At 35.8% G+C, this 14,827-nt stretch overlaps 1 protein-coding gene across 3 annotated transcripts; it reads left to right on the top strand.

Moving 5' to 3' along the window:
• Positions 1-5,773: 5,773 nt before the first annotated feature.
• Positions 5,774-9,277, top strand: LOC109001473 (probable inactive purple acid phosphatase 29). Of its 3 annotated transcripts, none has more exons than XM_018978779.2 (4): positions 5,774-6,421; positions 6,985-7,379; positions 7,539-7,989; positions 8,919-9,277. In XM_018978779.2, the coding sequence occupies exons 1-4, from the start codon at positions 6,124-6,126 to the stop codon at positions 8,951-8,953; spliced, it is 1,179 nt and encodes a 392-aa protein (XP_018834324.2). In that variant the 5' UTR covers positions 5,774-6,123; the 3' UTR covers positions 8,954-9,277. The 3 variants fall into 3 exon arrangements, with proteins under 3 accessions (XP_018834324.2, XP_018834306.2, XP_018834316.2); XM_018978761.2 differs by lacking the exon at positions 8,919-9,277 and adding an exon at positions 8,322-8,582 and having other exon boundaries at positions 5,795-6,421; XM_018978771.2 differs by lacking the exon at positions 8,919-9,277 and adding an exon at positions 8,346-8,582 and having other exon boundaries at positions 5,796-6,421.
• The last annotated feature ends 5,550 nt before the right edge of the window (positions 9,278-14,827 follow it).

The raw sequence follows: 14,827 nt of genomic DNA, 5'->3' as shown, positions 1-14,827 counted from the left end.
GTGCAGTAAGGAAAGGAGAAGAAAAGTGCAATGACTTGGAACATGGTGGTTGAAAAAACAAAGGAGAGAAAAACGCAACGGCTGGAGATAGAACGGGAGAAATGGTAGGAACACGGTGGCTAGAGAAGAAACACGATGGCTGGAGGAGAAACAAAGTGGAACGACTGAGGCATGAAGAACAGTTGAAGGAATAAATGGAGGAAGAAGCAGGAGAGGAGAACCTTATATAGGAGAGGAAGGCTGGAGGGAGCGTGGGAAACGAAGTGGTATTGATGAAAATGATGTCAACAAATGACAGGCGGCACCAATAGCTAAAACGACAGCACACATGACAATTGTCGAGTCAAAAGAGTGGACGACACATACCAATGAGGTACAAGGGCGTGAACTAAGACGACTGGCACGTCCAATCAATCGTAGGGAAATGGGATGATCATAGGAAACGAGGAGAAGCATTTATTGGACGAGCGAGTGGCCTCGGGAAGCCGAATCAGCAAGAACCTAACGGGTGGCCTCGAGAAACTTGAAGTGATGGAAGCGTTGCCCAAGATTAAAAGTGTTATGAATTCCCACTACGTGCCCATGATAGGAATTCGCGGGGTACTGTGAGAGAGGGCCCATCCTAGAAAGGCCCAGGCCCAAGGAGGTCAAGCTACGTAACCCCAGGCCCAAGGAGGAAAGCCAGCCATGGGCTGAGAGCCTGAGCAAGAGGACCAGGTACCAAGCACTAACCAACCTGGGAAGGCCTTTCGACGCAAAGCTCAAATATGCCAAGGAGAACGTTTCAGGACTCGACAACCTACCGAGTCCTACCATATGGCACCAAGCGGGACACCTTACTGAAATCAGACAATTGGGAGTGCACGATCGTGGTCTCGTCAGACTCAAGGTACGTCATATTCAATGCACATGTCAGAAGGCTCGGCACGCAATGGCGTGCCCCTAGAGCATGTAGGATGGCTCGGCCACGACCTGACACCCAATCCTAGCAGAAAGGCGACATCAGATCTAACCTAGCACGACTTGACATGCCACGATCTCTCTCGGCTGCCTAAACCACAGACTGACATGCTGTTGTAGCGAGAAGTGAGTGGTAGCAGGACTGACTCAAGTACGCCCTGACACGCCACGATCTTCCTCGACAGTGGAGCCCGAATTAGGTATAAATAGCAGTCATCCCTTCCACAGGAGGCCACGCTTGAAACCCTTAAGTATTCTCTAATCTTTCTGAGCTTTCTCATCACTAGAGAATTATTCACTGACTTTGGCATCAAAGTGATCCAAGACGTCACCGGAGCCTCTTTATTCTCTTAGTTGCAGGTGGTGTGGAGCTTGGTTATCGCGGTACTGTTCGGGTTGTGAAACACGATATTAACAATATCTACATGAAGTTTAAGAACATGAGAAAGAAAATGCAAAAGCCTATTAAAGCTAAACCTATGTTAACCAATAAAAATTACAACAAGAAATTTATAAAAAAAAACTCCTAAAACTCAAGGAAATGACTGGACCAAATAGATAGGCTAGCATTTGTAATGATTTTTGTTTTTAAGTTTCTACTCAAAGAATCCTGCATTGACAATGATAATAACACATGAACTTTTGAATATAAGGACCTATATTCACAAGAAAAATGAAAAACATCAACCTACATCCTCAACACACCGTGTTGAGTTGAAGAAAAAAAAAAAAAAAATTCTTAAGAGTGTGCTGCGGCTTCCGGCTGATGCCCAACATTACCCTATTCACAATGATAGTATGATATTCAATATTGAGAATTTCAAAACTATTTAGAATGTTTATTGCTTTTTTATTGGCATCGGTGTCTGATATATGAATGCACCTTGGTGCTTCAAAAGTGCGGAAGAAAAATGTCAAACTTAAGTCGTTCGGTTCATACGCCTCGTCCCAAAATCATAGAGCTCTTATTTTAGAAATAATCAATTCTATCCCTGAAGATTTTTTATTTATTTTTTAATCTTATAAGGATATTCCATTTAAATCCCCATTGATAATAAGTTTCAATCTGCATGCATCTAAATTACGTTATGATTTTGTCACCCATCACAAGAAATATAGAACTAAATAATATAGAAATAAATATTAATATATAATATTAATAAACATCAATATTATAAAAAAAAATAAACAATGGTATTAAATATTCATAAATCTAACAATTTTCTCTAAAAAAAGGCCAGAATCCCTGTTATTGCAACAATAGGGAAAATGCATGGGAAGCCGAGAGTTCTATCTAGAGTGTGTCGAGGTAGCTCCACATTGGTTGTGGAAGGAGTTGGTGGTTAATTTGTAAGTGTGAAGGAAAATTTTACCTCTTGAACTAGCTTTTGAAGTTGAGAGAGGTCTAAGACCACCCAACACTAATATCAAAGTTTAGGTTTACCAACACTCTTAGGCTCAACAGTTCGCAGGAGAAATGAGTTATCGTTACTCTAATCCAAGGTCTGATTTGTGAGGGATAAATTGTTGAGGTTGTTTCACATCAATTGTAGAAGAGGCTATGGTCAGTTTATAAGTGTGACGGAAAGCCTTACCTCTTGAGCTAGATTTTAAGATTGAGACAGGTAGAAGACCACCTAGCAGAGTGGCTCGAAAAAATCTTAAAAAATAAAACATTAAATACTTATTTGTGATTGAATTTATATTCTTATACAAAGCATGTATAAAAGGATTCAAAACCCATCTCAACTTATCTCATCATTACAACTTTCTCAAATTTCCATACAAAATATAATAAACAATTTAACTTTTTCAAATCTCAAAACAACTTTTTCAAATTCCCACATTAAATATAATAAATAATTTAACTTTTATTTTACTATTTACAAACCATCTCAATCCATCTCAACTCATCTCTAAATCCAAACCTCTCATTAGTAGAAGAACGCTAGTATAAATGAAAATTGTGACTTTTAAGTTCAAATATAAAAAGATCAATTTTACTATTTGAACTCAATAATTCTTCAATAAAGAAAAGCTATTAACCTCATAATGAACTCAAAGAATAATGTCCGAGATCGGTACAATTAACAAGTCAAAATAAAAACAATATATCTCGATTATATATAAGAAAAAAATCAGAAATCAATTAAAGGGAAACTTTTAATATTCACAACTATCTAAATTCAAGTGTTTTTTTAAATTAAAAAGTACATAATATATAAAAATTAGAATTATATTCACATAGACCATGAAAATATTCTAATTCTTTTTTTTTTTTTTATGTTTAATTAAAAAAAACCTAAAAAGGGATATTATAATCCTTTTAATTAATAATTTTTCCTATTCCTTAATCTTCATGCCAATTGGGTTAAGGAAGATATTACATACTGTACTTTTATTTCGTTCTCATCGGTAACTTTACATATCAACATTAATTCTTTAAAACAATATAAAAACATTATGTAAAAATAATATTCACAAAGTGTAATAAAAGTAGGATAAGTCATGTGTAGCGTTGTTCTTTTTAATTTTTTTTTCTCCATCGTCCTTGTGGGTGGCACAAGATTATTACGACCTATTTGGAACTAAAGTGAGATTAACTTAGTTTAGTGTAATTTTAAGTTGTATTTAATTTTTAAATTTTTAAATTTATCTCAATTCAAAGTCTTTTTATATGTGAGATCTACAAGTTTTTTCAACACAACACGTCTTTTACACGCGAGAGTCACAATCTTTTTTAATTTTTCATAAATACATCTAAACTCACCTTAACATCCAAATATATCTAAATTCATATTAGGTGAGTCTTACAAAACTTATTTTATTATTTTAATTCATTATTATTCATAAAGAATTTAACTCATCTCAATTCAGCTCAATATTCAAATAGACCGTAATTACCTGGCAAATCTTCGCTTGGACTGGTCCATGCATGTTGATGAGCTTGGTTTTATTTAAGGAAAATGTAGTAGTCACCGATATAACGTCTTGAGGTTTTTTACCGATTTGCATTTTGTTTGTTTTTTATTGTATTTTTTTTCTTAATGGTTAAGTATCTAATTTTTTTAATAATTTTAAGATTTTTATTTTTATTTTTTAATTGTTTGAGGGGTCTAAAAAATGTTTGAAAAAAAGTATAAAATACAAAATTTGACTTGTCAGCTTGTTGAACTGAGTTGAATTGAAATGATAAAATATTGTTAGAATCTTATTTTTTAATATTATTATTATTTTAAAATTTAAAAAAATTGAATTATTTATTATATTTTGTGTTGGAATTTGAAAAAGTTGTAATGACGAGTTGAGTTTTTTTTTTTACTTAGTTATTAAGAATGTATCTTTTAATAATATTGTGAATTTTTATATTTTTTTTAAAAATATTTATGATAATTAAAAAAATACATAAAAAAATTAATAAAATAAAATGTACTTTTCGAAACACATATTCAGAACATATTTTCAATAAGTGTAACACTGCTCAAACCTAAATATAGGAGCACACAAATGAAAAGTGAAGCAGAAGGTCAATATGGGAACAATAAATTTAAGTAAATAATAAAAAAAAAAACCTATAAATCAAGGTACAAAATAATCGAAAACATCCAAGATCAGAGTCATTTTCTGAAGATAAAAACGAGAAATCTCAAGATGAATTGATGTCAAATAGGTGCTCATTTTTGGTTGGTTTTGGTGCATTTTAATTTCAAAGATGCCTCAGTTTTGAATTGGATGATATGAACAACGTGGAGAAGGAGGAGAGATTGATCTTCTCCGTCGTCCATTCCTGATAGGCAAGATCATTAAGGCTGTATTTAGATGTTGAATTGATCTCAGTTAAATTGAGTTTTTTTATAAATAATATTGAGGTAAATAGTGAAAAATATTATGTGAAATTCATCTAAACTAAATTTAAAGTGTGATTGAATGTTAAGATAAATTTAATATTTTTTACGAAAAATTGATAAAAATTATAAATCCTATGTATAAAGATATTTTAAATTGAAAAAGATTATGAGTTTCACGTGTAAGAATGTTTTGAATTTAAATGAGTTTAATAATTTAAGAGTTGAGTATTTAGATATTAGACTGTGAGGTTGTATTTAGATATTGAACTGAATTGAATTGAATTGAGTTGAGATGATAAAATATTAATAGAATATTATGTTTTAATATTATTATTATTTTAAAATTTTAAAATATAATTATTTATTATATTTTATTTTAAAATTTTAAAAAAATTATAATGATAAATTGAGATGAATTAAGATGAATTTATTTTTGAAACGATTTAAAGTTAGGATAAACTCAACTTGAATTTGGAGACGAAACGCTGGATAACTGGGCTCCACTTGGAGTTGGATTTGTCGACGTTGGAAACGACGCGTGGTTTCCTTCCCTCAATCTTTTCATGTCCAGAGGAGGAGGGTCCTTTTATTTATTTAATTTGTAAGATTCCTTTTTAATTTTCGCCCTCCTCCTACTTTGTTAGGTGAAACCATTAATTACTCTTGCATTTATATACCTACTTAAATGTTAGAAGAACGTATGTCTGCACATCCACAGGAACAAACGAGCAAAAGGTCAAGAAAAGGATCCAATAAATTTAATCAAAATGCCTTGTGATATTCCTTTCAAAAAAAATATATTATTGGATCCTTTTCTTATTATTTCGCAACCTTAAATTACAAAATAAAAACATAGGAAAGGTCATTTTCTGAAGATAAAAACAAGAAATCTCGACTTGGAAGTTGATAGGTGGAGAGCTGGCTCAATTATTTAAGAGTGATAAAGCTTCCCAGAATTATAATAATTGAATGATTTTTTGATTTATTTTTGGAGTATGATGATCTTGAGGGTAAGCGAATGGCAGTGATCTTGTGGGCTATCTTTTCTGAGAAATATTTTACTGTACAAATTAACTAACTAAAATAAAGGAGATTAAAGATGCGAGGGAGATAAGGGCCTCCTAGGATGAGATGAGATGAACAACGCGGAGGGGAAGAGATCCTCGGTCAACCATCTTCAACTATAAAACCAGCGCAGCGAAAGTGAGCTTCACCTGCAATAAATGCTGGTAACGAAGGGGCGAAGTGGGCAGTGAGAGAGGAGTGTTTTGAAACAGAACTCCTGTCGGTAGGGAACAGCCGTAGCTGTAACGAAATGAAGAAACCATTGGTACTGATCGTGCTGCTTCTTTCTCTCTATTTGCTTCCCATCTGGGGCTTTGCTGCGAAACAGCAGCAGCAGCAGCAGCAGCAGCAGCCGCAACAGCTGCGGTTTGGGAAAGATGGGGAGTTTAAGATACTGCAGGTGGCCGATATGCATTATGGGGACGGCAAGACCACACCTTGCGAGGACGTGCTTCCCAGCGAGTTCCCCACTTGCTCTGACCTTAATACCACAGCCTTTATCCAGCGGATGATCCTCGCCGAGAAGCCCAATTTCATCGTTTTCACCGGTAATTTTCTTTTCTTTAAGCTTTGTTTTCCCCTTGATTTTCTTTCAATTTCTGGATTTTTCGAATCCTTCCCTTGTTGTCAATCTACTGAGACCATAGTTCTCAATTTCTCTGATTCGTAATCTTTGTAGAAATTCCTAATTTTCTTTCTATTTCTGAGTATTGTAGAAATACCTTCTAAATTGTGCCACAATGTTTTACCTATTGAAAGTTGCTTCCCATCGCACAATTGCTGGGGTGATTCATTACTAGTAACCAATCGGGCTATTTGAGAAGCAACCCGGAATTTGTTTCATCCAACTGCTCTTAAGTTTGCTCTTTTACTTTTTTGATAAGTAAGTTTGCTCTTTTACTTTGGAACATGAGAACATAACAATACAAAACTCATTCTTATGCTTGCGTAAGTTCTTCATTAAACAAACAAAACATTGTTATGGCATCATCGGCTAATCTAAGCATATATCCTTTTCGCTTCCCCAGTTCACCACATGAAACTTTCTTGAGCTTGTTAAGCCTGGTTATGGATCCAACTCAGCCAGTGCAATTTAAACATCTTGCTACAGGGGACAACATCTTTGGGTTTGACGCAACGGATCCAGCCAAGTCTTTGAATGCTGCCTTTGCACCAGCAATCTCATCCAAAATCCCATGGGCTGCTGTTTTGGGGAACCATGATCAGGAATCCACCCTCTCAAGGGAAGGTGTGATGAAACATATAGTTGGCTTGAAGAACACACTGTCTCAAGTCAATCCTGTGGAAGCGCATGTTATTGACGGTTTTGGGAACTATAACCTCCAAGTTGGTGGGGTTGAGGGCTCTAGTTTTGAGAACAAGTCCGTTCTCAACCTGTATTTCCTTGACAGTGGAGATTACTCCACGGTCTCATCAATCCTTGGCTATGGTTGGATCAAACCCTCTCAGCAACTTTGGTTTGAACGCACTTCCAAAAAGCTTCAGGTACTGACCTCACTTTATATTCAGTTGGAAGAGTATGGAATCATAAGAAACCTGTAATGATCAGCAGATCAAGAAACTGTGGTAGCCAGTAATCATGCCTAGATCTTAAAATTTCTGACATATGACAATCTGTTTATTAAGCATTTAATTTCATTGCAGAGGGCATATATGGACAAGCCTGAGGCTCAGAAAGGACCTGCTCCCGGGCTTGTGTACTTTCACATCCCATTGCCGGAATTTGCAAGTTTCGACTCGACAAACATCACTGGTGTGAAACAGGAAGGCATCAGCTCTGCTTCTGTGAACTCTGGCTTTTTCACGACCATGCTAGCTGCTGGAGATGTGAAGGCAGTTTTCACTGGCCACGATCATCTCAATGATTTCTGTGGCCAGCTGACTGGTATACAACTGTGTTATGCTGGGGGATTTGGATACCATGCTTATGGGAAGGCTGGATGGGCAAGGAGAGCAAGGGTGGTGGTAGCAAACTTGGAGAAAACAGAAAAGGGCAGTTGGGGAGCAGTAAAGTCAATCAGAACATGGAAGCGCCTTGATGATGCGCATCTGACTCCTATTGACGGACATGTCCTTTGGAGCAAGACTTCTGCTGGTAAGGTTTCATAAAGTTCTGTAGATGCTTTTTGCTCCATGGTTTTCTTAGCTTACCCTCAAGATATAGAGAAAGCATTCATAGGAAATCCATGTCGTGCTATTTAAGTCATCTATGATTCTATATATTGTGAGACTAACTGGACATATAATGAGAATGTGCTTCCTCTTATGCTTCAAAAGAGTAGCATAACATGTGTTGAATCGGCAACTGTTAAAACTGTTTTGCATACGTAGATCGTTAACTTGATATCAAACACTACTTCCACTGTCTTTTATGGTAATGATAGCAAGCACTACTTCTATGGTCTTATATGTTGATTATTTTCACAGAATCCCTGAATGTACAATGTGCAGGAAACTTTGCCGAGCATGAGCTTCATAGTTCATCTTGATGAATCATCCCATATTCTAGGACGTTTATTTTCAAAAAGCTCTGCAGATGTATAAGTTAGAACTGTTGGCTGCAATGACTTGCAACCTTAATTCAAACTTTGACATTTTTTTTGGTAATATTATGGTATTTGAAGTGTGCAGTTTGTAGTGTTGAAATCTTTACTATGCTTATACCAAAACATATTACTCATGCTTTCATTTCTCTAAGGTGGTAGAAACATAAGATCAACTCCCCTTGTCGGCTTGAAGTCCATCCTAGCTAATGCCCTTTGTCCATCTTGAAGTTCAAGATGAAACACCACAAGTCAAATCTCCTTTTCTCTTTTATACGTTATTTAGTGGACAAGATCTTGGCAACTGTCGTGCTCATTGAAAAAGAAGAAAACAGATCGGCCACCTTAGGTTGCCGTGTACTGAAATTTATCTTTTTGTACGAGTTAAAATGTACTTGTTAAATTGGCATACATGCAGCACTGTTTTTCATTACTTGTCACCTACTTTCCTCATTTTCTTATCCTATTTTGCTCTCGACAGGTAGCCGTAGAAAAAAACATATTGGTGGCCCTTGAGTAACTGGCATATGAAGAACTATATTTATATAGTTCATAGCTAACTTGGCCTTAAGGAGGAAGGCTTTGGAAATGGTTTTATGGGAACAATCTCATTTGAGGAAAGCTTTGGAAATGGTTTTGAGGGAACAATCTCATTTGTTGAACAATAAATATATCTAATGATTTTGTCTGGCAATGTATTGACAAGTATTGAAACTATAGGAGATGATGTAGAAGGGCCTGGAATAATGATGTTATAAAGGAAGTTGAGCGATTGAGGTAATTGTATGCCATATAATTTGTGTTTGAATATTTGGTAAGATTGAGGAGTTTATGAATCAAGACCAAGCCTCAACTAGACTGTTCATCTAGGTTCTGGCCTGGAAACCTGGGTATACCTAGACCGGGTTAGCATGGGCTGGAACCCAGATGAATCCGGGTTTTAAATTCGGAACCCAGGTTTACAACCCGAAACCCTTTTTTTTTGGCCTTCTTCGAATGTTTTAATGTTTGAATGCTTTTTGTTATTGATGGCCCCCAAGGAAGAAGAAACCTGATCACAGACAGCTCTTCCATATCCCCTTTTATTACACTTGGAGGGTAGATTTTGTGACGAAAAGCCTATCCTTTAAAATGGATTTCAAACCATGAGATAGCCAACAAATCTACACTTTTACAAGGACTCCGATCATGGAAATGGCAGTCTAATTTGGGTCAAATTGGTTGAGTCCAGAGATGAAAGAGTAGAAGATCGTGATCTATTTTTTTGGGATTTACAACTTTTTAAAATAAAATAAAACTTGTATTTTATAAAAAGAATATAAAATATGTATACCTACAAGCCAATCAAATTTGAGATTTTAAGAAACACAGGTATGAAATTAACTCACAATATTTAGGATGTATAAATCCGATTGTATTATTTAAACGATCGAAAAAAAAATTCAATAAGATTGAAATTTATTTGAGAAATATAAGAGACGCAAATAATAAAAAATTGTTCAATACTATACAACAGACCAACCTTTTTTTTTTTTTTTTTTCTATATATAAAGTAAATAGATTGTAGGTTAAAATGCATTGGAACCTTTTTGGCAATTCACTAACTGTGTGAAGATGACTCTTAATTTCGAAATTCTAGGAGACATTAATACGAAGTCAACCCATGAGCACTAACATTCAATTATGCATCTACGTAATTGCATAATATGATCTTAAATTGAATTGCATTGGATTATGTATATCCAAAAATTTAAATAATTATGAACAGTATTTCTATAAATTTGAAGATGCAATGTTTACTCTCAAAATCTTATTTTATTATTTGTTTCTCTCTCCTCCCCCATCTCTCTCTCTCCACCAGTAGATAGAATTTTAGGAAAAAAATTTTAGTGGGTGCTAAATGATAAAATTTGCAGTTGTGCTAATTGCAAAATAAAAAAAAAAATTAGGAAAAAAATAAATAATAATGAAATAATAATATTTTATTATTATTTAACTCAAAGATGCATAATTTAATATGAGAGTTTTTCTTGATACGCAAAATCAATCTTCAAAAGATGTGATTTTGCATATGCATATAGATAAACCAATGCTAGTGTTCTCGTGTCTAGATGTAATTGTATCAAGCAACTATCTTAACAAAGCAACTCTATAGGAGGGAAATTCATGCTAGAATTTTAGGAGAGCAAGTACGAAAACTAGTTCAACACTATATACTAGATCGATTTTTTCCCCTAATTCATAGAAGTAGATCGTAGGTTAATTGTTTCGAAATTTTTTAGAAATTCATTAACTACAAGAAGATGACTTTCATTTTTTATGAAAACCATTCTTTCTTATTCTAAAAAAAATAGATGGTATCTCCAGATTTCATTAATTTCCTTCACTTTTGACAAAAGAATGCCTTATTACAAGATAAAGCTTAGGCGTTATAAATAAATCCCAAATCAAGCTTATGAAATATCGTAGAGGACTAGTCATACATGTGTGTGCTATACAAGAAAATAAACTCGAAGAAAAACTACCTGAAAAAATATAAGATCCTTTAATCTAAAGTTTGGAAGACCAGCTTTAATATATATATATCACTACAAAAATTATGGCTTTTTGTGACATTTTAAGTCGTCGCAAAAAGTACTGAATGTGCCGCAAGAAGTTTGTTGCGTCCATTAATTTCTGCTGCTAGGGGGATGGTAATAATGCGTCTCAAAGCTATCTATTGCATTGCTTCACAATTGGTTGCAAATAATTGACTTTTGCGGCGATTCTAGTTGCTACAAATGATGTTCCGCCACAAAATGTGTAACGTCTCAATGAAAGGCTCAAACCACATGACATATACTCCAAAATGACTAATCAATGAAATAATTAGAGTCCTATTGGAACCTTATAAAGAGTAAATTTATTATTTCCAAGTAATGTGGGATCTCATGTACCACCTACACTTATCCATATCATATGGAGTATCACAAAAAGCCATTAAAACAGCTATTATTGTTGTCACAATAAGTATTTGCTGCGATTTTATTGTCGCAAATAAATTTATTAGTTAGAAAAACACCATAAAGATGCTTTGGAAGTCAAGAGGCTGATGAGAAGGAGGAGGCATGCAGCCATTTGCACCCAATTTTGCAAGACCATTTCCTTCCTGAAATGCTTGCAAAGTCTCAAAGTCCATATAGATAATTAAAAAAAGAATATCATGCTAAAGTTCAAAAATTTGCATTGAGGTTGGCTTTTGTGGCTAAAGCAATGAACAAGTAACAATAATTTGTCTTTAATAATTGGGTCTTCATGAACACCTAGTTGACAACACAGTAGCAAACGGACATGTAAGGTTAAAAGATCAGAAAAGATATTGGTCTCACAACCTAGTGAGCATGAAAAAGCAAGAATAAATTGCCATGAATGATCTCTGATAACACCACCACAGCCAACAAGCCTTAGGTTGCTTTTGAAGTACTGTTATTAATGTTTAGCTTCATTTTGTCAGATGGGGCAAATTACCATTGAAGCATCAATGGAGATTTGGCCTTCACCAATATGCATGTTTTGGGAATGCTCTGGAAGGCTTTAAAAGTGAGTTAACTTCTAGCAACCACTTGAGCACTATTCCGAGCTAAACATAGTTTCTAAAGGATTAAGGGGTTAGTTGAGCAAGCAAATGCTCTTGATGAAAAGACCACCAAGTAAGCAACTTTTCCCTCCAACCTAGTGCCATACAGTAGGAAATTCCAAAAATTTGAGTAAAATGAGACCAAATTGAGATAGCAAAAGTGCATGAACTAGAAACATGTATGAAAACAATGATAACAAGTTGTTTGATGAAATGCCTCTTCAAACGTGAGAGCCTTTGAGAGTGTTTTATTTATATGCTTTGCATATTACATCAATACATGAGGGTTTGTACTGATTGTAGACCTAGGATACATAAGGTAACATTGTAGAAATGGAAAGCAATTACAATACAATAATAGTGTTAGCTGTTGCATGATTCATGGACATGGGTTGATTGTTGCATGATTCATGGAGGAATGTAATCTGGTTGTAGCCGTTGGTTCTTTATATGGGAGGTAGCCGTTTGGTTCTTCACAAGGTAAGTTTCCTTCTTTCCTTTTAAATTGTCTTCTGTGTTAATATACCCCCGCAAATTGTGTCGAGGGACGAGGCCAAGTTTGGTCCGAAGATTAATAAGAGCAGGTCGGCCAAGGGGCTTAGTAAAAATATCAGCAATTTAATGAGAGGTTGAGACATGCCGAGTATGAAGGAGTCCAAGAGCGACACGTTTATGAACATAGTGATAATTAATTTTAGTATGCTTGCTCCTAGCGTGAAAGAAAGGGTTAACAGTCATGTAGAGAGCACTAATATTATCATGGGGTAACAATGGAGTGGAGGTGAGGTGAATGCCCAGATCACGTAATAAGAACGATATCAAAGTTTAGCTCAGCAGTTGTATGGGCCATTGCTCGTTACTTAACTTCAGAGCTTGATCGAGAGACTGTGTTTTTTTTTTTTTTTTTTTTGCAGACCAGGAGATACAGTTGCTTCCAAGAAAGACACAATAGCCAGTGGTGGAGCGTCTAGTAATGGGAAAACCTGCCCAATTTGCATAGAAAAAGGCATACAAATCAAGTGTAGAATGAGAACTAAAATGAAGACTAAGGTCAATAGTACCTTTCAAATACCGAAGTATGCCCTTGACCATTTTATAATTTGCTTCAATAGGTGAAGAGAGGTCAGGATGAGTAAGATTAAGGTATTGACGGGTAAGGGTATGGTATTGGAGTGCACCTACAATACTGCGGTAGTGAGCAGGGTCAGAGAAGGGTGTCTGAGAGGCAAGTCCTTTGGTCTTTGGCATCATGGGTAAGGCCATCAGTGGCTGAACTGATTGGTATACCAAGGATATAGTGTAGAGAACCAAGTTCTTTCATGGCAAATTGACTATAAAGAGTGGAAATAAATTCAAGAAGATACTCAGTAGAGGAGCCAATCAATAAAATATCATCCACATACAAGAGAAAAATAAGAGTACCATGCATTGAATGACAAACAAATAATGAAGAATCAGCAGTGTTACAAAGAAAGCCATAAGTTAATAAAAAACTGCTAAATTTGTCAAACCAAGCACGGGGAGCCTGCTTGAGACCATAAAGAGCTTTATTTAATTTGCAAACATAAGAAGAATGAGTTGAATGAATAGAACCTAAATGTTGTTCCATGTAAATAGATTCCTGAAGATCACTGGGAAGAAACACATTTTTGACATCCAATTGTCGAATCCTCCAGTGGTTGATGAGAGCAAGTGTGATTACAATACGGATAATACTTGGTTTGATAACAGGAGAGAATGTCTCATGGTAGTTTATGCCATCTTCTTGATGTTTCACCTTTAGCTACTAATCAAGCTTTCAACTGATCTAGGGAGCCATCAGCTTTGAGTTTGCTTTTGAAAATCCATTTACAACCTATAATAGACATAGTAGAATCACGAGGAGCCCGAGTCTAAGTGTTATTCACACGTAAGGCCTGTAATTCATCATGCATTGCTTGTAACCAACCGGGATGTTTAAGTGTGGAGCGATTAGATTTAGGCTCAACGGGAATGGAAACACGGTCATGCAAGTGAGCATATTTGGACCTAGGCTTACAAATACCAGACTTGGAGCGTGTGACAATGGTGGTAGTAGGGGTCACTGATGAAATGGTGGGAAGGTCAGTGGGTAGTAGGGGCGCAGTCGTGGTAGTATCAATTGATAAAGACAGAGATATAGGTAGACTATTGGCACTAATGGAGGGTGCATCAGGTGTAGGGGAAGGGGCTGAAGTGGACAGATGTGGAAGAGGAATATCTGCCGCTATGGTGGATTAGGAAGGTTCAGGTATGGTGGAGTCAGATAAAGGGGTAGAAGGGGTAGAAGGGGTAATCCACATATCAAAGGTGGAAAGGACCAGCTCGGTAAGTGAAGGTAGGTGAAGGTTACCAAGCTGTTTAAACGGAAATGTGGGCTCATCAAACACAACATGGTGTGAGATGAAAGTACGACCAGAGGGAGGGTGGTAACATTTGTAACCTTGATGCTTATCACTGTAACCCATAAAAACACAAGGTAAGGTTTTACGATCAAATTTATTATTTTTCGTATCCCAAGTGTAGGGAAAACATATTGAGCCAAACACACGTAAGGAACTATAGTCAGGATAGGTGCTGTGAAGGATAGAGAAGGGTGCAATGGTGGTGGAAGGGAGCATATTAATAAGAACAGTGGCAATGACAAAGACTTCAATCCAGAAGCGTTTTGGAATGCCACTGTGAAAAAGTATGGTCATCCCAAGTTTACGAATGGTACGGTGACATCGTTCAACCATACTATTCTGTTCAAGAGT

Source organism: Juglans regia, chromosome 12 (assembly GCF_001411555.2).
Source record: "Juglans regia cultivar Chandler chromosome 12, Walnut 2.0, whole genome shotgun sequence".
NCBI lineage: Eukaryota > Viridiplantae > Streptophyta > Magnoliopsida > Fagales > Juglandaceae > Juglans > Juglans regia.
The sequence above is the reverse complement of the archived record's forward strand: the minus strand, read 5'-3'. Positions and strand labels throughout refer to the sequence as shown.